Source organism: Osmerus mordax, chromosome 4, assembly GCF_038355195.1.
Source record: "Osmerus mordax isolate fOsmMor3 chromosome 4, fOsmMor3.pri, whole genome shotgun sequence".
Classification (NCBI taxonomy): domain Eukaryota; kingdom Metazoa; phylum Chordata; class Actinopteri; order Osmeriformes; family Osmeridae; genus Osmerus; species Osmerus mordax.
The window spans coordinates 5,590,606-5,615,072 of NC_090053.1; the positions used below are offsets into that span (position 1 = coordinate 5,590,606).

General features: G+C 45.4%; 1 protein-coding gene across 6 annotated transcripts; it reads right to left on the reverse strand.

Annotated features, from left to right (window-relative positions):
- Positions 1 to 292: 292 nt before the first annotated feature.
- On the reverse strand, positions 293 to 23,135 carry LOC136941413 (CUGBP Elav-like family member 2). 6 transcript variants are annotated; one of them, XM_067233860.1, is made up of 14 exons: positions 22,931 to 23,135; positions 16,101 to 16,297; positions 12,256 to 12,338; positions 10,460 to 10,508; positions 9,752 to 9,886; positions 8,641 to 8,720; positions 7,235 to 7,396; positions 7,053 to 7,116; positions 6,442 to 6,576; positions 5,834 to 5,962; positions 5,480 to 5,656; positions 5,210 to 5,353; positions 4,627 to 4,807; positions 293 to 3,794 (listed from the first exon to the last, which is right to left on the reverse strand). In XM_067233860.1, exons 1-13 carry the CDS (start codon positions 23,005 to 23,007, stop codon positions 4,680 to 4,682), a joined length of 1,560 nt encoding a protein of 519 aa, XP_067089961.1. In that variant the 5' UTR covers positions 23,008 to 23,135; the 3' UTR covers positions 293 to 3,794; positions 4,627 to 4,679. The 6 variants fall into 6 exon arrangements, with proteins under 6 accessions (XP_067089961.1, XP_067089959.1, XP_067089962.1 ...); XM_067233858.1 differs by having other exon boundaries at positions 5,834 to 5,965; XM_067233861.1 differs by lacking the exon at positions 22,931 to 23,135 and adding an exon at positions 22,486 to 22,624 and having other exon boundaries at positions 5,834 to 5,965.
- Positions 23,136 to 24,467: the final 1,332 nt, after the last annotated feature.

A 24,467-nucleotide genomic window follows, 5' to 3' on the forward strand; every position in this document is an offset into this window, starting at 1 on the left:
GCAACTAGCAATGCCTTGGGACCATCAGTTTGGTTTTCAAGCTTCATCTAGGACTTTGGACTTAAATCATTCATGGCACAAAACCCAAACTCCTCACAAATTACCAATATGCATTTAGTGCACAATTTGATAGTTAAATCAACTATCAACTTCCAATAAGCATTAAAATAATAAGCAAAGAGAAACAATGGAGAGAAACAAGTTAGGGAGGACGTGACACACTGGGGTTTGTAAATGTCTTTACAACACTGGACAGGCACTGGGACAACACAACACAAGGACACATTCAATATTAGGGGAAATGGTTTAATTTTGGAGACAGAGGCAAAGAAACACACCACACATGAACAAACATTTACCAAAAAGGAAAAACAAAAAAAGGACATTGACTCTTCCATCTACACACTCTGCTATGGGAAAACCGAAAGTACTACACAGGTAAAAGCAAAGCCCAAACTGAACAACAAATAATTGATATCTATTAACTAAGACATATCCACAAAAGTTGTCTAAATCCTGTTGGCCTTCTAACTATGTGGACAGCACAATACTAACATGAAACTTACCACGATTTAGAGGATCCCAACCCCCACCAAAATATATCCGAATAAAGAAGTAAGGAACACGTAGAGATCAAGTAAATTAAATAAATCTTTTTTTGTGACAAAACATGCAACCAAAATTTCTTAACACCACCAAAAGGCCAAACTCAAGACCGAGTCAAGGCAAGGCCACATTGAGAGGCCAGACATTTTTTCCAATATAGATTTTTTTCTTTAATTTCCCATATAAAAAGCTCCACTGGTACAAAATACATATGAACAACCAGCTGTAGAAATTGGAAAGCCTGTTTTTGTCTTTTGTTTTTTTCAAATCCCACCCAGTTCAAAAAGTTGGTAAACAGAAACTACTGTATGTTTACAGATCACACCAAGATGCACCGACTTTGGCTTTTCTCAAGACAACACAAACATCTATCAAATAATTTGTGGAACATGAACATAGTCATATCAATTATAAGACAAAGAAAATGATAGCGGAAAGAATTTCGACCAAGACGATATCTAGAGATGCAGAGCTACCACACAATTTGTCAAAAAGCACTTCAAAATATGAAAACAAAAAAAGCTGTGATAGAAAACAGAGAAAGAACGGTCTGTGAAGGAAGCCCCCGAAGTGAGAGATTCTACCCTGACCAATGTGTACATTGTGCTTTTATTCAGGCGTTTACTGTAACACTTTGCAATACACTTGTACAGATGATTAACATTTCATGTTTTGTGCATGCCAAATATCTAAAAGATGTTACAAGAAACTGTCAACCAACACTTTAACTAATAATGGTAGTAATATGGCACACAACCTTGGTTTTGGTTGTACAAAGGCTGTCTTTATGAACATATGAAGAACTATCATATAACTCCACATTTTACTACATACATTGTCTGTGGCTGTACTGCAAAGTGTTATATCAACTTAGTCCACTCACTAACAAAAAGGTTAGCCTTTCAAAAGATGTGGGTTATTTATTGGGTATCTACATAGGTTTAGCCAATTTGTTCAATTCAGTACATCACATCACATTTACCATTAACTCACACACAACACAAAGTAGGGGGAAAACAACATCAGCAGGAGCTAGGAGCTTTCTTGACACTGGCATCGATATGATAAACAATTAGGAACAAAGGAAACTAACTGCAGCAATCTAGTCTCTAAACCAAGGCCTAATAGTTTCTGTGTAGGCAGTTTCTAGACGTATATGGCACTTTGAATATTGTATTGCATTTGGATATAAAACACACCACAAAAAGCACATGCCCATGTAAAAGTAAAACTAGTGGTACCGTAGTAATCTGGGATGCAAACTTTACAAAAGTGAACATTTGTGCTTGTGCCTTTCCTCCAACTAAACCAAGCAAGTTAAAGCATCGTCAGGTGCTTATCAAAGCTTTAACCTGTACCATTTTGTGACCAAAAAAAGGTGGTTCAACGATAACAATTGTGCATTTTGTCTTTTCATTCCTAATCCAAATGAGAATACATCAAAACAAACTACAATAAGACCCTGAGTTGACAACTTTTTAGCGCCATCAGGTACACACTTTTAGGGAACCTGTCTGAGGGAGTATAGGGTGGTCATAATGATTAGGACTGTTATATATCTCTGTAAACTGAAACAGTAATATACCCCAATAAGAGCACACAGAGTAAACTGTAAGCGGAAACTGGAATGCTTTTGTAAACCAACACTGTTTCAGCGGATTTAACAGTGTTAACACATGTACTGTGAGTGTTTCAAAACGAGGAAAATCTGTGTGCAAAAAAGGTTCCGTTTATGCGTCTCCTGTATCGACCCTACAACCCGTTTGTGTCATGTCCAAGTGATCTCTCACATTCAGGGGCTCCCAAAAATATTGTTGCACAAGAAAAGTGTTTGTGTGTGGGTGGGTGTAATGGAGTGGTAGAATTTGGGCATCAAAACACGAGTTTGACACATGGGCACTTTTAACAACAAAAATCATAGTCTGTCATCTGTGTTTACAGATATTGTAAATCATTTTCTTTCAATGAGGCATCTATACCAAACAAAACTGAAATATCCATTAATTAAGATGTTGACAAGAAATTTACAAAATATTCAACAAGACGTACCGTAGGAATTTAACACTAGATTTAACTGTTTTTTTCTTCCTTTCCTTCAAAAATGAATTTGTTAAAAAACCAACAACTGGTGAAACAATATCGCAGAAGTTAAAATAACGAATCCAGAAAATAGTGAAATAAGTATGCAATTACATCACTACCAACGACAAACATTTTAGTTGAGCTTTTTTTTTTTTAAAGGCTGTGTTGATCAAGCAAACCAGTCCTCTTAAAAAGTGATACAATTAAGACCCCAACATAGATGACATTACAATGTAATCTACAAAAAACCCCAAAGTTTGCCTGGGTTTCCATTACTTGTCGTTAAACTTCTATAGATTCAATGGTATAAAATATAGGTAATCTAAGTGTGCATTTAAACCACAGATTGTCTATTTGTGAATCAGTTCTAAAAAAGTTGACTCATGTAGGTAGTAATTTCCCTAGACGGAGCAAATCTACCTCTTATTGTGCCATCAATATTTTGCAAAAGAAAAAAGGGTAAATACACTGTATATTTTCTTTAATGGAAAAAAAACAAGATACGCTTTTAAGCAGCTTCAGGGAAAAACTTTACACAGCCTGCAAAATGTAAAAACCCTTTACAGAGCACTGAGGGGTATTCAGATTAGACTTTCCAAAGTGTGTGTTTGAGAGTGGTCTATAGCATTTGTTTCAGAAGCCAACATATTGCTAATGGCACCAAGTAGCACAGCTGTGTGCCAATCCCTGTATATAACTTTCAAGTGAGCTTTACTGAGAGGTAAAAGAAAGCAACATAAAAAAACTAGCAAATTAGACATAGGAAAAAAAATCCCACAGGCTTTAAAACAATATTTCAGCATTTTCTTAATAAAAAAAATAAAGAACACAAAGAAATAGTCTCTTAAATGAAATGAGCGCAGGTAAGATTTCACATTGATTTGCTTGACCTCCCCCCTCCCACCCCTCATTTTTATACAAGGGAAAAAAAGTTTACATGCAAAACTCAGGTTGAGCTAAGGTCAAGGGTCAGTGGGTGTGGCCAGGCGAGCTTAGAGAGACATCAGACAGATGGTGGGGATGATGAGGCCAGGAGTTTGGCTTGGCTTTCAACACCATGAGGACATGCTAGGCTAATGATGAGCAAACAGGCATGGAGATTTGTTCTATACGGAAGGAAAAAAAACACAAAAGGAGAGTAGGAGAGAGAAAAGAGAGAGAGAGGAGAGAGGAAGTTAGACAGAGCCACGGCACAAGAATCTTTCAACCATGAGGCACAACCAACAAACAATGCCAATCACCACATTGGGACAGTTGGGTATTTCCCCCACACAAAACAATACACAGGTTTTAAGGAAGTGACACCAGATGTATGGTAGAGACTTAGACATGCAAATATACTTGGCACCCAGAGAGATCCATCAGTGACCAGTCCCTTGTGGGAGACATGGGAGATGGATGGAATGATTGGAAGAATAGTTGTTAATGGTGAAATAGATGTAGCCCAGCTTGACAAAAGATTGAAAGAATGAAAGATGGATTAAAAATAGAAGTAGAGAGAGAGAGAAAAGGCATAGATGGAAGAGATCCTCAAATGTTAGGTGACAAAATGGATGAATGTGACAGTGTGTCCAGACCACAGACACAAGTTCCGGGCTCTGTTAAGATGTTCCGAAGTCCTTTAAATGAATGATCCTTAGTCAACCTGTCTATTTTATACCTATAGGCAATGAAATGGTATGTAGATAAGCCCTGACGCCTGCTCCCCTTTCTCATGTCAGGCGTCACTTCCAACACTGGCTCCAGTGATAGTCATAAATAATCATATAAATTACATATTTGATACGACTAAAATTACATGATGAAAACTGAAACGAAGTGTATGTGAAAAAAAAACATGGAAAGAACATTGTAACCATTAAGAGTGGGTGAGTGTCCCTCCAGTGGTTGAGTGCAGGTTAAGAGTCTCGGTGGTCTTGGCTCGGGGGGGGAACTTACCCTAGCAGTGCTAACATAGGAGCAGGGGAGGGGAGAGACCCCAGGGCCTCAGATCAGTAGGGTTTGCTGTCGTTCTTGGAGCGCTTCAGTTGTACCTTCAGCCTCTTCATGCCGATCTGGAAGCCGTTCATGGCCTGGATGGCGGCCTGCGCTGACACTGCATTGTCGTAGCTGACAAACCCTGCAAGGCACAGAAGAGACGGATGAGGCCGGATGTTTTCGTCGTACTTAACTCCTAACGTCTTCCAACCAAAGTCTCAAGGCAGATGCAGCATACATTTTTGTTTTCTTCCCCCAGTTGCGTGGATCAGTGCCTCTAATGAACACATTTCCACCCAAATGAGTGTAAATACTCATTACTAACAGTAAGGAGTCACTAATAACCCACATTATTAGATACACTCTCACAGGTGTCATCTTTCTGTAGGTGTATGGCTGAGGCCCCAATGATTGTGGAGCAACATTAAATCTATTTGCGGTATGTTATTTTAGGGCCGAATGCTTAGAGTGGAAGAGGTTAACAGTGGTTAAGTATGAAGTCAGCTGGTCTCTCCATGTTGGTATGCCAGAAGCAACAACATACCAAAGCACTTGCTCAAATTGGTCTGTTTGTCGATGAAGACTTTGGCAGAGACCACGTTTCCGAAAGGCATGAACATCTGCAGGACGTCCTGGTCTCCGAACTCCTGGGGAAGGTGGTAGATGAACAGGTTTCCCCCTTCAGGTCCTGGTAGGGCGGAGAGATGGATAATGCTTTCAAACTGATGAACGGAATGCGAGGGTATTCATGTGTATGTGGCACACACGAGGAGGGGGGGGGGGGGGGGGGGGGGGGGGTGCATGAGAGACTCACCCTCCTTCTGGCTCCCGGCAGCACTCTGCTGCAGCAGGGACTGGCTGTAGAGGGAGGGCAGGGCGGAGGCTGTGTACTGCTGCATCCCTGAGTAGGCCTGGGTCAGGGCGTCCATGGAGCTGGCCGCAGAGCTGTTGCCCATGGAGGCTCCCAGGCCCCCGTTCATGGCTGCCATACCTGACAGCGGTAAAGGAGGAGGGGGGGGGTTTCAACATTCTGTTTAGTCCAAGAAGTGGCTAAATATGTGCTTTTGAGATAAATTTACCATTAATGTCCAGCCTTAAAGGACACGGTATGGTAGAAAGAGATGTCATGTTAATATTTAGTAAGAGGAGTTTGCGAGAGAATGCGTACCGCTGACTGAGCCAGTGAGGGCATTGAGGTTGCTGAGTCCCATAGAGGCACCGGTGAGGCTCTGCAGGGTGCCCAGAGATGCCAGGGTGTTCATGGCAGCGCCTGCATTGTGGCCTGCTGTGGTACCAGCTGCTGGGAAGCACATTACACACAACAAGAAACACACACACAGACACAACAACAGAAAGCACACACGTGACAAGACAGAGCAACACACACACACAAAGAGGAACACAGAGGTTACTACTAAGTATCTGAAACAGCAGTGGGTCTGAGCATTTTTTTTTTTTAAGCTATACAGATGTACAGTCATCTCAGGTACACAGAGGGGGGGGGAGGGGGGGGGGCACAAGGCCAAGGCGTAGCCAACACCACTAAACCAAAACGGGTGGGGACGAGCCTATATTTACACAGACCAAATGAGAATGAGGGGGCACTTGTGAAAAATGTAATGGGGATGATTAACTCTCATAAAAGTAAATGAGGGATGGCACAGCAGCCTGTTGGGCAAACACTGGATGGGAGGGAGGGGAGGAGTCGGGGGGTGTCGTAGAGTGATGAAGGAGTGGGGGGCCTGGCTAATAAGGGGAGCCAGACAGCTAAATTACCTGGACTGGCCAGCGCTCCCAGGGCTCCTCCATTGGCTGACAGGGGGTTTGAGGAGGAGGGGCTGCCTGAGCTCTGGGCTGCAGCCGCGGCCGCCGCTAACGTGGCTAGGTTCTGCAGCTGCAGCGGGTTCACACCTGAGGAGCAGGACCAGCAGAGAGACTGTGTATCAGCTGGGGCTGGGGCTTGGAAAACGCTAGACTAGGATTGGTATGGGGCTTGAAGGGGGGGGGGGGGGGGGGGGGGGGCGCTGGCTCATGCAAAAGTGAATACCGATGTTCGGGGCATCGATTCACATTTAGACAATTCCCACATTGCATGCTGACCATTTTTCACCTTTTTATTTGCACACTTCAAAATAAAGTGCCAAACGGCAAAATACATTTGTATTTTTCCCCAACTGGCCAACTGTGTATCCCAGAATGGCAGCATAACCTAATGTGCCCATGCGCATCTCATTATTGTCAATGTGATTTTATTATTTGTTATATTTACGGTGGGCGCAAAGCACAGAGCAGCAGAGTAAGAAGGAGGGACAGGAAGTGCTGATGTCTGCCCCCCCCTTCTCTCGGCTCAAGCGTGACCGATAACACGAACGGGGACAGTTACTCACCCCCTAGCCTCTGCATGCCACTGAAGCTGCCTTGGTTCCCGGTTGAGGTTGCCTGCTGGAGCAACTGTAAGATGGAGAGAAAAAGAGAATTCAAACCCAAGAAGAAGAAAAAAAATAGATAAAAAAAAAAAAACATATTGATCTCCGTTTTGTGTGATTTGTAAGTGTGCTTGTCAACTCACGGCCAGGTACTGTGGCGTGAGGGCTCCCAGCCCAGCCAGGTTGCCCCAGGTGGAGGCGCTGTTGAGCTGTTGCATCTGCTGGGCCAGCTGCTGCTGCAGACGCCGCTGCTCCTTGTCTCTCTGTGTGTCGGCAAACTTAACCACCATAGGCGAGGTGCAGCCCTGTGGGCGAGGGAGGGAGGGTTTAACACTCAAAAACGCACACACACGCACATGCATCTGTACTTCAGCATCTCTTACGTAAGGACACAATATCTGTATGGGGCCGTTTGGGGAGCAATCATCCCCCCCTCTATGCCCTACGGGGTAGTACTCTCTCTTCTACAGATCTCCTAGTGTAGCATTCATATCCTTTGCTAGCACACACATAGGACACTGCCATGCAGGACGAAGCCGGGCCACATTCCACACAGGGACAAGGGGCGAGGCTAAAAGCACTTTGTTTTTTTTTTTTTTTTTTTTTTTTTTTTACTTCAGAGCTCCAGGAGTCAGGGTCCACACACAAGCAGACAGATGGAAACGAGACGTATAAAACAATATATATATACAAATAAGACAGTCAAACGGGGACAAACTATCGGCAGACGTAAAACTAGAGAAAACAACATTCAACAAACGCGTAGCACCATAAGATCACTACCTGCCCGCCCCGACACAGCTGGATTATTGGCTAACAGGACAGACGGACATGCAGTGTCAGTGTTGTGAGTTTATAGCCAGATAGGGGACCAGGCTTGACAGGGAAAATGGCCTCTACACCAGTAGCACCTCCCATAGCATCAGACAGGGTGAGGGGTGAGGGGCGGGGGAGAGGAAAGGGTGCCACCACTTCTGGGGCCTGTTTTATATCAGGCCATCGAGTGAGTTGATTCGGTTCCTAATTAGTATTGCTTGGGTGCTTCACAGGGGAGCCTCTGGCCTGCTAGTTGTCACGTTACTCCTGCCCCACTCCCTTAAGACTCTGGACTGAATCTTTTCTCCTACCCCCTGGTAAGAAACTGGTCCACGTCTCAATAGGCTAGCTAGCTAACACGCATCACGGAAAGGTCTCTCCAAGCCACCATTTAAAACATTCGCGAATACTTTATTGGGAGGGTTTAGGCCATTATTATTAGTCAGCAAGGCAATTCATCTTGTAGTCTTCTGGTCTAGAGACGTGATTAACTTCTGATTGCTGTTTAAAGCCAGGTGACGCTGTCCATTTGTTTGATTACATTTCAGATGTGAGCTTATCTATATCTAGATAAGAAGCTTCCTCAATGACTCATGCACTGACAACTGTAAGTCTTCTGCTCTTAGAGACTCTCTTTCATCTCAACACAAGGGGGCAGCAGAAAGCGTAGAGGGAGCAGGAGCTGGTGGGAGGGGAGGGGAGGGAGAGAAATAGGTGCTAAGGGGTACAGTACCTCCATAGTCTGAGAGTGATGCATGGTTTTGATTGCATTCTGTGCCATAGCCCTGGTAGAAAATGTGACAAACGCACAGCCTGTAGGGGAGGAGGGGGGACAATAGGAAAGGGGAGAGGAGGAGGAGGAGAAGGAGGGAGGGACAAAGAAGAAACAAAACAAGACAATAGGTTTGGACAACTCGTTATGAACCCCAAAAAACACATTGTACAAAGAATGGCACTCCAAGCACACAGGACCGCTCTCACTGGTTAGCACATGGAGAAAGAACACAACAAGGAGAACAGTCAACAACATCAACAACAACAGCAACAACAACATGAGCACAGTAACAGTGACTGACAGATTAGACCACATAACCAGGGAAGCTGTGGTTAGCCCTGGGTAGCTGTAGTAGATGAGGTGATTGACTAACTGGGTGGGACATGAAAAGCGCTTCAAAACGCAACCCACAGACATATAAAGGTTGAAAAGGCTATGGATGGAACTCTGATCACATCGTGTATCAATCGTGTCAGTATGGTTTTGATATTGTACTGCTTTAACAGCCAAGTTCTGGGGATGTTATCATTTGAAATGCGTGTAGCATTGGGCTCCAGCGCCAGTGCTGTTATGGCGTCTTATGCGGCACAGATAGGGAATTGCGGCAGTGTGCTAATTCTAGCCTTTGTGGAGCATGTTGAGAGGGGGGGGGGGGGGGGGGGGGGGGGGTTGGAAGGGGCGGTACTGAGGAGAAGAGCTGTGTCGCTGCCACCGTCTCTGCTGCCGCGGCCTGCCTGCCAGCTGAGCCCACACAACACCAGCAGCCAGGGGTTGCCAGGGCGACGGCCCATTGTTCCGGGCGGCGAGCAGAATACCTCCTCCCCCCTCCCCCCCCCCCCCCCCCCCCCCCACTGGGCAGGAGAGGTAGGAGGAGGTGAGTGACACAGTGACGCCATGATGAGGGGGTGGAATTGGAGAGTGGGCGCCCAATAGAGGGTGAATAGTGCTTGAATGTGGAAGGGGTGGGGGTAGAGTAGAGGATCGAAAATAACCATGTAGTGGGCAGGCCTGATATACCAGGATAACAGTGAGTGGTGCTGAAGTATTGTGTGTAGACAGGCACACCCACCTCTGCTCAGGCCGTCAGGTCCTCGGAGGATCCGGCACTCCTCGATCTGTCCGAAGGCTGAAAACATCATCCTGACCTCGTTCTCTCCATACTTCTTCGACACCATTCCAATGAAGAGTTTTCTGTCCTCCACCGCTAAGTAAACAGATTGATAGTTGGGTTGGGTGACAGCGGAATTGCACAGGGTCTGGAGCTGTATCTAACACAAAACCTGCCACCCTCCTCATCTAGTTCAATCTCTCGCTTTGAGATTCTGTCACATTCTCATGCTCATGCCTGTGGAGCGCCAACCGTCTGATCACCGCCGCCCCCCCCCCAATCTCCACTTCTCTGGACTGCTTTATCATCCACTTATGCCATCGCCAGCTCCTCAGTACCTGCTGTCCTTCTCTCCCATTCCCACCCTCCAAAGCCCTTAATCCTCGTAACCCCTGACACCGTATAGAAATTGTGTGTTGCTGCACATTTCAAGGGCCTCGCTGCCTTGGCCATCATCTAGGAGCTTGAAATAGAGACATCTTCCCCGTTCTATATCCCGTGCAAATCCCCATTTGTCTTAGGAGCGATGTCACCCTTTCCCGAGTCATTATATGGTAGTTGTCAGTCATGTCCCCAACCCCCCCCCCCCCCCCCCCCCCGACGCTTTCTTACAAACACTTCTGCTCCCCATGACCTGCCCGCCCGTTATTGGACAATAATGTCACCCACCATTTGTTTTCTCGCTGTCTGCGGGCTTCATCTGGATGGGATGATGCATCTGGAAAACAGGCAGAGGGGGCGGGGTTAACATCAGGCCACTTCTCACCGTCAACGTCGAAGACGTACGACTAGCTTTGCTCTTCCTGCTGCCCCGCCTCCTGTTACAGGCACGGCTCTCTGGGAGCAGCAACCCCCAACCATCTCCCTCCGTCCATTTCTTCTTGCTCATAAGCCACCCCTCCCCACCCTCTATCAAGTCTAGTTGCTCCCTCCATCACACTACATGGTTAAGAGTAAGCTGTGTCCACAAGCAAGAGTGGTCTCAAATCCCTTCTCGGATCCAATTTCACTCTTTTTCCTCCTCGGGATGGGTGGAGTATGGCCTTTTGATTGCAGCTATTGATTCTTCTTGTCAATATACCTCATCGCTCCAGCATCCAAACACAGATAACACAAACCAGCTGCCTTGCTTTACTGTGTGCACTGGTTGGGTGTTTTGGATTATAACAAGAGTATTTTTCCTCTGATGCATACTGGATAAGCCCAGACAGAAAAAGCGAGAGAGGGCAGAAAAAGCCCCGCAAAAAAAACAAACAACAAAATTCCAACTGATTCAGTATGACAATTCTCCACCTCAAGCTAATTTCCCCTGGCACTTCCTCCATGTCCCTCATAGGTGGAAGTGGAACCCCAGCAGTGGCTGCTGGTTTAGCCAGCTTCCCCTTCCATTTTCAGAGAGGAAATGTATGTATGTATGTATATATACATATACCTATATATCTATATATCTATCTATATATCTATATAGATATCTATATATCTATATAGATATATATCGTATATCTATATAACATAGATATAAGATATCTATGTTATGAAATGCTGAAATATCAAATATTTTTCTTGAAACGGACCGAGAAGAAACAGACAGATGGCCAGCTCTGTTTGGGGACTGGCGTCCATGGCGAGGGCGGGAGAGAGGCACAGACGGAGTAGAGAGAGCGACGGGGACGCAAGCTTTTTCCACTGACGCCGCAAGCCGCGGAGCTACAGTCATTGCCAGGGAGGCAGCATGACTGGGCAAGGTCTGGGAGGTAGCCATCACAAGACACTGTATTAAATTGCCTGATGATATTCAGTAATGTTCTGAAACGCTCAATCGTTTGTCACAAGGGTTCAATACTTACCAGCAACCTACCCTACATTTTCTCAATTTCCAATAGACTCGTCTATTGATTTTATTGATTGGAAGGAGAGTAATTTGGAGTGTGCTAAGGGGGAATCGGTTTTGTGAAGGTTTAACAAGCAATTGCACTTGTTCCAGTTGACTGGACTTTAATCTCTCCATGATAAATCAGGTGAGGAATTAGGAGCCCCTCTCTCTCTGTCCCTCTTTCCCTCTCTCTGGTGCAAGCACATACAACCACACACTTCGTGTCTGGGAGCGATAGACCTTGCGCTCCTCCCCTTCCCCACTAAAGAAGAAAAAAATGAAATACAAATGTAGATGTGCATCCATGATTCATGAGGACAAGCATGAATAATTTGTTCCACTTTACGACTCAAGGTACTGGGCTTCAGTGACTAACCTCCCTGGCAGCGGAGCACTCTTCACCTCAGCGTGTTTGGAGCTCTGGCCATGGGAGTGTGGCTATCGCTGACTTGACACTGCTGGCTTTAAGTCAGTCTTGATGGTGTCAGGCATTGTGGCTGGGAGTGAGTCTATTAAAACCTCAGCCACAGAGTAGTACAGAGGGGGCTGAAGCCGCTAAAGGCAGACAGGTCCAGAGCCGATGCTTACTCACCCCACTTAAGGTCTTTATGTTGTGCAGTGCATTCTGGGCCTCCAGTGCAGCTTTTCTTGTATAAAACGTTACAAAACAGCATCCTGTAGAGAGAGACAGAGAGACAGAGAGAGAGAGACAGACACAGAGACAGAGACAGAGACAGAGAGAGAGAGAGAGAGATGTATATACAGATATATATATATATATATATATATATATATATATATATATATATATATATATATATATATATAGAGAGAGAGATAGATAGAGATAGATAGAGAGATAGATAGAGACAAAAAGAGAGACAATGAGGGTTGGGGAGAGATAAAGGGAATTAGGTACAAAGCACGAGTGTTCTTAAGAAGAATAACAAGAGCATATCCGCCGTACGGGGGTGGAAGAAACTAATGGGTGACCGCATGTAGGTCTCCCACCCATTGTCACATGTTTGGAACATGTGACATGTTATTCTTAGCGACTGTTAGCCTAGATCGTGTGCTACAGGGAACACAAGTAGTGGCTTGCAGCAACACACTGGGAGCAGATAACGAGGTGGGTGAGGAGGACCGTGGCTGATAGTGCTGCCAAACGGATCGGCGGAGACCAAGGGCCTGGCTGTCAGGTCCACTGATGTGTGCTGGAGAGGTCAGAGCAGGACCGGGCCTCCAGGACTTGTCAGGCCACTGCACCCTGCACACAGGCAGTGAAAGTGGATGGGGCTTACATATGTGCAAAAACACAAATGTGCACATATACTCTGTCACAGATGGAAATTGAAAACACACAGAGAGAGAGAGATAGGGAGACAGGAAGAGAACAAGCAGAAGGGGGAAACTGTTGGGGGAGGGGAGAGAGAGAAATAGTCAGAGAGAGACAAAGAGAGAGAGAAAAAAAGCCTCTCATCCTTCCGTCCCAGCAGACCGCCAGTGGCGTTCCAGCCTGTCAGTTTCGCAGGGCTGGGGAAGTGGAGCACTGCAGCGTCTCTGACCTACATAGTGTGTATTATGCCGTTACTGGAGCTCCCAAGCCATGGGGAAAGCTGGTGAACTTTAATATGCATCCAGCTCTTCTCCTCTCGCTCCTCCTCTTCTTCTCTCACAGCTAGCCTAGCTTGCTCTCCTCTCCATTTTATGCAATTTTTCTGGCTTTAACCTAGCTAAATATGGCCACCGGTGACATAAATAGGGTCATGGGGCTTAAGGATCCTATGATGACCACATTTAATTTGACATGAAAAATGTAAATAATGTATCCAACGGTTCCAAAATAGATAGGGGCCATGTGGCGAACAAACTAGCCAAAATGGAAGTGGGATTAAAGCGAATACAAACAGACGAGTCAAACAAAAGCAAGATGGATGACGTAAGAAGGGGGCTTGAGAGGCAGTATTAAAAGTGAGGGGTTGGGGGGGTTGGCAAAGGGTGTCAGAAAGCTTGCCTCTGCTACAACTCTCTACTCTTCTCAGCAGGGGTAGGGGATACTGGTCCACTGCCCCGGGCCATGGCAAAGGGGAGAGGGGGATTGTTGAGAAAAAGAAAAAAAAAACGGGTATACACAGGACAAGACCGGAGACTGGGGGAGGAAGAGAGGAGGCAAGGAGAGAAAAGAGGGACCAGGAAGACGGAAGAAGGGGGCAGGAGAGGAGGGGGGGGGGGGCTCCCCTCCTGCAAACCAATTCACCTCACAGGCGGGGCAAGCCAAAGGGCCGCTGTGATCAAGCCAGATTATCTATGGTGAATACATTATCATGGCATTAACATGTCAATGGGCCATCACAGCTGACACTCACGCCTAGGAGCCAGGCAGGGATCTTGGCTAAAAAGAGAGGGCTTTGAACTATTCAGCCTCTCTCTGAAACTCACAATGTCTGCTGTATGCACCACATAATAAGCAACCCCCTATCCTGATCAAATATGTTCACCTTTTCAAAAACACATACAAAAGGTGCTTGGACATCCATTCTGTGGTGGAAATCGCACAAGTTTTATGTTTAATGCGAATAATCGCAAATTTAACAAAGGGAAATCACGTCTCTCGTTCAATGGCAGGCTCTTCCTTGATAAAAGCAACGCAGCGCTGTCAGCATCAGCGTGGAGGAGGTGGGGCTCTACAGCCTACCTGACCAAATCCCAGTGACAACTCCCAAGCCTGCAGCTGGCAGATTAGACTAGCTTGCCGTCTCTCTGTCTTTTTCCCAGCTCTGAACTGGCACGACTTGATAGATGCTAAATCCCAACATCAAAGCAGGGTTCCACACCAACATCCCCACCCCCAAAAAGTAGATTAGGCCTCTTACCCGTATTGAATCACATTGGGATTCAGAGAATAATATATTTTTAACATTTATGGTGAATTATTTGCACGTTGTTGCCAGAGCTCACCTTATTCACCTGACCTGCAGTTAGTTCCAGAAGACCGGTCTCTTTTTAGTGACACTTGCACACCACTGCTCAGACTGCGGGATTCCACTTCACAGTCTACTCTAATTGCTAATTAAACGAAACTGCTCGACTGAGCTCTTTCTAAAAAGGTGAGTGCATCGATGGATACTTTTGTGGGAAAATTGCATACAAACGTCACTGTGTTGCTCATTCTCTCGCCCTCACTGTCATTTTTAAACAGCGTGGGTGGAGAGAACACATGTTTATAGTAATGTGCAGGGAGTACTCTGCACAACTCCGAAAATTTGACAGACTATTCTATTAACTTTGATGTAACGTAGTAGAGCATGTACGACACAATCTCAACTCTATATTGTAGGGCACAAACAGCCTTCCTGTGCAATACCCGGGAGAGATTTTAGTAACAGCGAAGGGTGTGGGTTATGGTGGCAGTGTGTATAAGGGTGTGGGTTATGGTGGCAGTGTGTATAAGGGTGTGGGTTATGGTGGCAGTGTGTATAAGGGTGTGGGTTATGGTGGCAGTGTGTATAAGGGTGTGGGTTATGGTGGCAGTGTGTATAAGGGTGTGGGTTATGGTGGCAGTGTGTATAAGGGTGTGGGTTATGGTGGCAGTGTGTATAAGGGTGTGGGTTATGGTGGCAGTGTGTATAAGGGTGTGGGTTATGGTGGCAGTGTGTATAAGGGTGTGGGTTATGGTGGCAGTGTGTATAAGGGTGTGGGTTATGGTGGCAGTGTGTATAAGGGTGTGGGTTATGGTGGCAGTGTGTATAAGGGTGTGGGTTATGGTGGCAGTGTGTATAAGGGTGTGGGTTATGGTGGCAGTGTGTATAAGGGTGTGGGTTATGGTGGCAGTGTGTATAAGGGTGTGGGTTATGGTGGCAGTGTGTATAAGGGTGTGGGTTATGGTGGCAGTGTGTATAAGGGTGTGGGTTATGGTGGCAGTGTGTATAAGGGTGTGGGTTATGGTGGCAGTGTGTATAAGGGTGTGGGTTATGGTGGCAGTGTGTATAAGGGTGTGGGTTATGGTGGCAGTGTGTATAAGGGTGTGGGTTATGGTGGCAGTGTGTATAAGGGTGTGGGTTATGGTGGCAGTGTGTATAAGGGTGTGGGTTATGGTGGCAGTGTGTATAAGGGTGTGGGTTATGGTGGCAGTGTGTATAAGGGTGTGGGTTATGGTGGCAGTGTGTATAAGGGTGTGGGTTATGGTGGCAGTGTGTATAAGGGTGTGGGTTATGGTGGCAGTGTGTATAAGGGTGTGGGTTATGGTGGCAGTGTGTATAAGGGTGTGGGTTATGGTGGCAGTGTGTATAAGGGTGTGGGTTATGGTGGCAGTGTGTATAAGGGTGTGGGTTATGGTGGCAGTGTGTATAAGGGTGTGGGTTATGGTGGCAGTGTGTATAAGGGTGTGGGTTATGGTGGCAGTGTGTATGTGTGTTGACAGCTCCTGTCCAGCCGTACCTTTGCTCTGAGCGGGTGTCTGGGTGCGGTCCCGGAGGATGTTGATCTGGTGAACAGCACCGTACGGCTCGAACAGCTCCTTCAGCTCCGTTTCCGTCCAGGAGCGCGGAATCTGGCCCACGAACATCTTGATGGAGTCCGGGTCGGGCTGGTCCAATTGTTCCAGCGACCCATTCATCTTGCTACCGTTGCCGTTGCTAAGATCAACAAGAGGGGAAAAACGGTTTGTTTCTCGTTTAAGTCACTTCCAACAAGATACTCTCTGATTCATAGTCAGCACTTGATGCATTAATCCAATCAACTGGACAAATCATGTTCCCAGCATTGATCCTTGGAGTCCAACAACATGTTGTATATATACAAATGGCCAACTCTTTCTTTCAGAAAGGTTAGAACCACCTCAGGTCAGCTTCTCCTGAAAGACCAATGTATTACACAACATCAAGGAGTAGTAGTTCCACAATCACAAATCGCCAAAACACACGAATCATATTTTAAAGTTTGAACCGAGTGAATGCCACACTTTAAAAAAAATGACCCGTCCATGAAACCGAGACCGGAGTGCTTTTGACCACAGGCAGCCTCCATTGACATGTAGGTCCTAGGAGGGGTGAATGGCTAACCCCAGGCTTGGCTAACCCCCTCTCAATGGGAGAGAGTAGTGGAGATCAGCATTCTCAGAGTGATTAAGGCTTAAGAGACCGAGGGAACATCAGCAGCCCATTACACACAGCAACCAAAACACACACACACACACCAACTACAACATCCAAGGAACAGTGCCGAAGCATACAGCCCTCCCAGGTAGAGACTGCTGAAGGGAACGTACCACTCCCTGCACAGCACAAACTGCCCCCAGGAAAGCCAAGGCTGAGTGATGGCCCGGGGGACTGCTGGTGTGATAACAGCTGGCACAGCAACCATATCTGACAACTTATAATGGGATGGTAAGCCGGGAGGGAGAAACAAGACAGTAAGAGGAAGAAAGAGGCAGATATTTCGTCATACAGACCTCTGGACGCGAGCCATCCATCGCTTACAAAAAGAGCCCAAACGCTCGGCAGAGACACCAAACTCCTTGAAGGACTTAAAGGACATTCTGGAAAGTCCTTCAGCAACCCTTTCCTCAGGAAGAATGAACGCTCCACTTAAAAACAAACCCCCCAAAAGTTTTTCAATAGCACAGCCTTTTCTACAACAACCGATGCATCTCGAAAGCCAGTTTGAGAACGGCAGTATATAAAAAAACTCCAGTTTCTCAAAAGGGGCAACAGCCCCTGCCCTTGACACCTATACAAAACCTGTAACCACGACAAGGCCACATTAAATCTGCAAACCACTCCTAATTAGTTGCTAACAGACAGGGGTGATTGCGGAGCGTCTTCTCCTGAGGCGCTTTGGCGATGGTACAGGGAGTAACCTACAGCTTCCCCGCCACAGCAGGGTAACAATTGCATATTGTTCCCTTGCTGCACAACACTATTCACCGACCTCTCTACAATACAATAGGCCGAGTCAGAGGGATGCTCCGGCATACATGGAGCGCTAAGCCTACAAGAGCCATGGGCATTGTGGTGTGTGACACCATTTAGACGGCTCACGGACGCCATTTTGCTGAGCCCTGTCTTCACTCGAGTAAACGACTCCGCACAGAACCTCCGATCCGTGGCGGTAACTCCCTCGTCTGAGCTGTCCCAAGTGTTCTTTAAAGTGCTCCTCGGTAAAGGATCAACAGATCGAGGCTTCCTAGGGGCCAGTGCTGGTGCTGGAAGGCATCTGCTGAGACACCAGAGGCAGCCTCGTGACGTGGCAGCAGGTGATCGGGGTCCAAGACGCCCTGGAGCAGCTGACGGGTCACTGGGAGCAGCGACAGTCACATACCTGCTGTTGAACTTCCCATAAATTTAGGTGATTTATCTGGACCATGTGTTTGCTCGTTTGACTTGACCGAAGCAGCATGTATGCTAACACCTTCTCTGGGCTCTCATTTGATAGTCACCATATTGGCGTTGATATTCAAAATGAAGCAGTGATGTCGGCAGTCTACTTAAAATGATTCATCTAACAATAACTTGAAAATTGTCCGGTGTCTCACTCACCACCAAAGGACATGCAGTGCAGCATGTGACGTTGTTTGGAGGAGCCATTTACGGTTGCGACACATAAATAGGCCTATAAATATTACAACGCAATTTCCGCCATGTCTAGTGGTGGAACGATGGATCTCACAAGCTGAGATCCGGGCACTGCACTAACATTTCACGCAAAAAGGGCATCGCACTAGTGTCTGCACCGCACTATAAAGTGAAATAAATTCAGAAGATTCCATAACACAAAATAGAGAACATACGAGAAGAATATAGGTTTTACTAATTTTGCTCCAACAAACCACCCTGGCTTTGTTGGCAGCCAGTGTGTGATTTGGGTTCGTCGTTAACCTTTTCATTAAACTCCTGATATCCTGACATTATCAGTATGTATTTTTCCAGGGGAAAATACAGAGCAATTGCCATTGTGCAAAAACTCTGCCTGAGTTGCCAAACCTGCCCCTTTTATGTGAACGCACACAAACTCCAATTAAGTTAACCCTAATCAACATCTTAATCACCGGCTGCATCACAGGCATCAAGGGCACTGCACCAGTCCAACTATAAAAGGCAGGAATCTTTGTGTGTGTGAGGCTCAATTATCTTGAGAACCAAGCACTGTATGAAGTTAAAATTAGCCAGGTGCATTGCTCAAGACCCAAGGATGTGCAGTGACAACTGTAAGTTGTTTGAAAGAGCAGCTCACCGCCAATGGGCACTGCACTAGCATTGGTCGCCAAAACTGCTCATCAGAATCACCAGTGTGACCCCCATATGCACACTGCACTGCTTTATTTAGGTGGGGATTTTTTGTACGTTTTTTTTTGTTTGTATGGTTTTGTCACGTTTACTGGTTGTTCCTGAGGAAAGAGGAAGGTCAGTCAAGCAAAGCAGGTGTTTACTGGTAATACCCTAAATAGTAGGCCTAGCCTTTTTTCCAAGAAACGCAGTATTTGCTGTTCATAAGCCAGTGCATACGGCTTACTATAACAATAGGGCAACTCAACATATGTCCCTAGTCCCTTCACTGATATCTCTGATAGCTGTCAATCACTGAAAGGATATTTTGTCTCTTATGCTACCTTGGCTTATCCTACATGATAGGCCCTGAAAGGCAGGGCCCGGTACTGGTTGACTGTCATGTTGGATGATTTATCATCACTGCCTGAGAATAGAAATACCAGGCCAGGCCTGCAAATGCTGGTCTCAGAGGCAGCCAGAGACAGGTTCAGGAGCACTCCTTACATTACATTACATTTACATTACATTTAGTCATTTAGCAGACGCTCTTATCCAGAGTGACTTACAGTAAGTACAGGGACATTCCCCCGAGGCAAGCAGGGTGAAGTGCCTTGCCCAAGGACACAACGTCAGTTGGCATGACCGGGAATCGAACTGGCAACCTTCGGATTACTAGCCCGATTCCCTCACCGCTCAGCCACCTGACTCCCTTACACAGGGTGGGACAACTTTCACTACAACTATGGAAGAACAGCTGGCTTCCGATGGGGTGAGGGATGCCGGTATGTATGTGTGAGAAGAGGTATAGAGTATAGATGTCGGGAATCGGGCTAGATGAGGGAATCAGGCTAGTAATCCGAAGGTTGCCAGTTCGATTCCCGGTCATGCCAACTGACGTTGTGTCCTTGGGCAAGGCACTTCACCCTACTTGCCTCAGGGGAATGTCCCTGTACTTACTGTAAGTCGCTCTGGATAAGAGCATCTGCTAAATGACTAAATGTAAATGTATGTGTTTGACTTATGTGTACGTGTTCACCTGTAGTTAGTTACGGAAAAAAAAGACAACGTTAGAAGACCAAAACACCTCAGCTAAGTCAGAGACATACAATCAGTTTGGTGTTTCCCCAACTTCCACATGAGTAGGTGGGCCCTAATCAGCACATTAGGGTTATGACGAGGAACCATTAATTTAAGAAATGTTCCTCCCAACACTGGCTCCAAATCGGCTAAATATGGTCTCATCTCATTGTTCAGTTTCCCCTGATGAAGACAGACATGTCGAATCAGCCTTTAAATGTGCTCATGTTAACAGGCAGCAAGCATCTGATGACAAGGCCCGCCCCATTAGCCCCATAATCACCAGTGTCCCTGGTGGTTTTGGATGAGGTGGCTAAGAAAAGTGTGAATGAACACTAAAATATACAGATATAGAGAGACAACTGAATCAAGCCTGGTCCCACTTTGCCAAGCGAATGCAAATCCTCAGGTAAGGACCACTGGCAGAGGAAACCATAGTTACAGACTGAGCTCTTACAGGACTTGATCCAAGTGTAGTTTTGAGACAAATATTAGGCATGTCTAAACAGATTGCCTTTCCTTGTTCTATAGCCATCCAAATAGTTCAAGGCCCCCTGCCTTTAAGCAGCATCACTCCAGCGAGTGAGTCTTAAAACTGTCCGTCTTCTGAAAGCCAATTTTCTGACTCAACCCCCCCCCCAAAAAAGGGGTAAGGTCACCAAGGCCATATCCACCCTTTCTCACCTATCCCACGCTGCTACACATTCTCTGACTTGGCCACCGGAACACTACTGCCTGTATACTACACTGCCAGCTGACTCCAATCAATATGGAAAGCAGACTGCATAAAGACCTATGGTCATGTGCATGCTGTCCACAACAGTTTATAAGGCAAATCATGTGATCAACTCAATGCTATCCATTTTATAGACCAACATTACAATCCATAAGAAGGCTGTTTTATAGGCCACTTATTACGAAAAGCAAACCCTTGTGCAAAACAGAGACAATTTTATACACAAGCTAATGAATACATTAGAACTTAACCCCCAAAAAACATGTTCATCACAGTAGACTGGACTAGCAATGGTTATGATTATACGCAATCTGACCACACGAACTTGTAGTGTTGAATAGATATTCAGTAGTTTGGGTACTGCCTGTATTGGCCAGTGTGAATTTGGTCCGGACCAGACCATTTGTAACTAAAAACAGGGCCAGCGTACTGCCTGCCACACCAGCAGCAGCAGAACAGGTGACAGGCCAGATCAGAGCCCTTCTGTTGCAGCACACAACATCTGTCTGCAGGACATTCTACCACCATCATCACCGACACACTTATGAGTGGAGAGAACAGCTGGCTCTCGTAGCCCCAGGACCTGGAGCCAAGAGGCCACACATTGCCCAGATCAACAGCTCCCTGTCCACAACAAAAGGATCACACGAAGCTTAGCCCACATATCGTCATGTCAGACTTTCATCCCTGAAGCGCACCACTGTATGTACTTCATGGCAACCATCACACTGCTCAGTTAGGTGAGATGTTATACCTTCATGTTTGAAGCCAGAACATAGGGGCTCCTTTCAACACCCAAGGCTAAACAATACTTAGCTTTAGCTGATCACTTTTGCCTTACAAGTTGTCAATTACTCACACGATCATCGCTTAACTTTAGAGTTCACACACACACGCTAGGTTCGAAGATTTCCCTAGGCTAGATAAGGAAGTCGCTGTCTCTCAACGGTGACATACTTTGACATGTTGTACATGTTTGAATGATGGACAGTATCTTAAAGTACTCTAATGGCAACAGTCCTGGTAGAAGCGAAATTAAAGTAGTACAGTAAGCGGTGTGTGTTAAAACGCAACTTGTGATCCCCATTTAATAAACCTCTTTCAAGGCATAAAAACGCACAAAGCATGGTACAAACATGAAAATCTATCCGACACTTGAGACATGACCGAGCCCATTTTGTAAGATTATTTAGTGAACTCTCAGAATCGCAAATGTCTTCTCGCGTGCACGTCGTTACTATAAGTAGCCTATAAAATCACAACGTTGTATTATAGGCTGTTAACCTTGCTAGCCATCTGGTGATATGCTCGTGTTTACAATATGCACATTTAAAAAAAGAATTTCTAAGCGTTGGCTTTTCTTGTTATCGCTCATATTCTGTGCACTGTCACAAGATTTCCATTACATTGCTCAATAATGCACCACGTGTGTTCTGCAACGCGCTAGCACCCTCACAGAACCTCCATTACGGGAAATCGATGCGAAAACTGGCTAGCTTGATGTAGCTTGGTAGCTACAGACAGTCAAAGTAGACTGTAGATGAATGCAAGCTAGTATATTTCTAACTACTAACACACATACTTGTAAGAAACGTCTCGTTATAAGTAGCCTAGGTCAACACATTTTCAACTCGCTAGAAGCTAGTCCATGTTACGATTTGTGTCTGATACGTAGATAGCATTGGAAAGCTAGTAGCTTGCTAGCTAGCGAATGCCTTTTGAGCCATTTTCTATCATCACCTACCCGCTGTTCAAAACCCCGTTGGTATTTTGTAGACTCGTTCTGCTCCAGCAGCATTAAAAAGGGCGGTTGCCGCGTACGCACGATTCTCTCCCGCCCAGTAAACTAAACTATACCTTATTTACAAAGAGCAACTTCTGGACCGGGTTGTTGTATGGCACTTCCAAAGAAGGCTTGAATCTTCTGTCGCTACAATGTGAAAGTGTGAAAGTACAACGTGTTAACTCCGGAAGCAAATGCCACTTGACTTGCCTCTCACAAACCAAGATCTAAATTATTTCCCTCTCCGAACGATAGCCTTCATGTTTAAAGCCAACCATGATGGGCTATAAACGAAACTTCGGGCGGGCGTATCCACAGTACAAACCATTTGCAATTAAGCAACTCCTGACAAATGCAATACCTATCAAGCTACTTTCACATAGGACTTTAGCACCCAAATACTTACACTGAATCGCTTGAACTCATCAACCGGCTTTCAATCATCCTATCCGGAAGAAAATCAAGATTATATGCCGAAGTCATGATCGCAGTTCAAGCTACACTCAACAATGAAAGTCGATTGCTAGATTCAACTCTTGCGCGACCACGAGACGGCGCGGGACAGGTGCTGGAGGGGGGGCTTCTCAGTAGTGCTCGCGGGACTCGGTTGACATTCGTCTTCTACCCCTTCATTTTTCCCAAGAAACCCAGACAAGCGAGCAACTGTCAACTGCAGGAGAGGCGTGGCAAGTATGTAAAATGTCACCATCACAAATCAGCTTGCTAGAAAATAACAAGCCAGACCATTATTTTCATTTCTTTCTTCTTCTACGTACTTAATTATGTGGACGTTGTGAAATATACTAGATGTGAATTTATAGAGAGTGATGTCCATTCTATCTCCAAACTTATGAATGAATAATTCACAATATTTGTAAAATCATGAAGATCGTACCACTGGAAATCATCAAGATTATTACAATGCTGTTTTTCTGGGCAACCTGAGCGTTGCATTTGCAGGGGTCACAGGTCATGTTCCCCTTTTGTGTTTTTTTCCCTGTTGTTCCTTTGGGGGAGGGGCGCCTACAGCTTCTTTGTTGCGCTGGACTTGTAGGGCGAGGCCTCTGATTTTAACCCAAACCCCACTGAAGGGTCTTAGACCCGGTTCTTAACTATTGTTATAGTACAGGGGATTGGGGCCTAAACAGTGCAACTATTAAGTCGAGCATGAACAGCTGCATAGTGCAAAATATTATTCATCGTGAGTTAATCCTTAGGATCCGTAGCAATTTCAAGACTGCCTAACGCATAATAAAGTTTCAAAGAGGCTCATATATAATGTGTTGTGACCTATTTTTTATGATTCTGAGTAATACACTATGTATTGGCTTTAAGCTTTATGTCTGCCATGAAAAGAGGCTGCATAATAAAATATTTAAATCAAAAATAAATAAACAAAATACCTTAAACACAAGTATGTATAATAAAGATTAGTACCCCACATTTGACTAAAAGTAGCATTTACTAATACCAGAATTTATTTGTAGCTTCCTGATTTAATGGGAATATACATACTGCTCTCCTAACACAAATCACCATCTACTCATCACATATGGGATATCTTTAAATATGGAGACATTTGTTTTTAAATGGAATGTCTAGTTGTTGGCACCTCCCATTTTTAATCTCAGATTATTTCTATCGTAATCCTATTGTAATCTCCAACATGTACCACATGCCTTTGTTGTTTACATCTCTCCTATCCCTCTACAAAGGAACTATGTCTACAAATCAACTCATCTAGCATTTAATTTGCACCCCTTCGTAACAAATTATGAAACAGGTCAAGTAAAAATAGGCCAACTGCAACCCAAATGGGTTACATCACCTCTGTTTGTATATATCACCATGAACTTCCTGACATACTTTCCCTTAGCTCTGCCTTTTGTGAAAGCTTTTGCAGAATGGCGACCAACTCAAGCACTCAAAATGAAGATGGAAGC

Coding starts and splice junctions, on each gene's coding strand:
- LOC136941413 (XM_067233858.1), bottom strand. CDS start 23,007: ATGACTTCGGCATATAATCTTGATTTTCTTCCGGATAGGATGATTGAA. Junction 16,298..22,930: donor ATGAGTTCAAGCGATTCAGT/GTAAGTATTTGG, acceptor TGTTGATCTTAG/CAACGGCAACGGTAGCAAGA. Junction 7,397..8,640: donor ATCACTCTCAGACTATGGAG/GTACTGTACCCC, acceptor CCTCGCCCACAG/GGCTGCACCTCGCCTATGGT.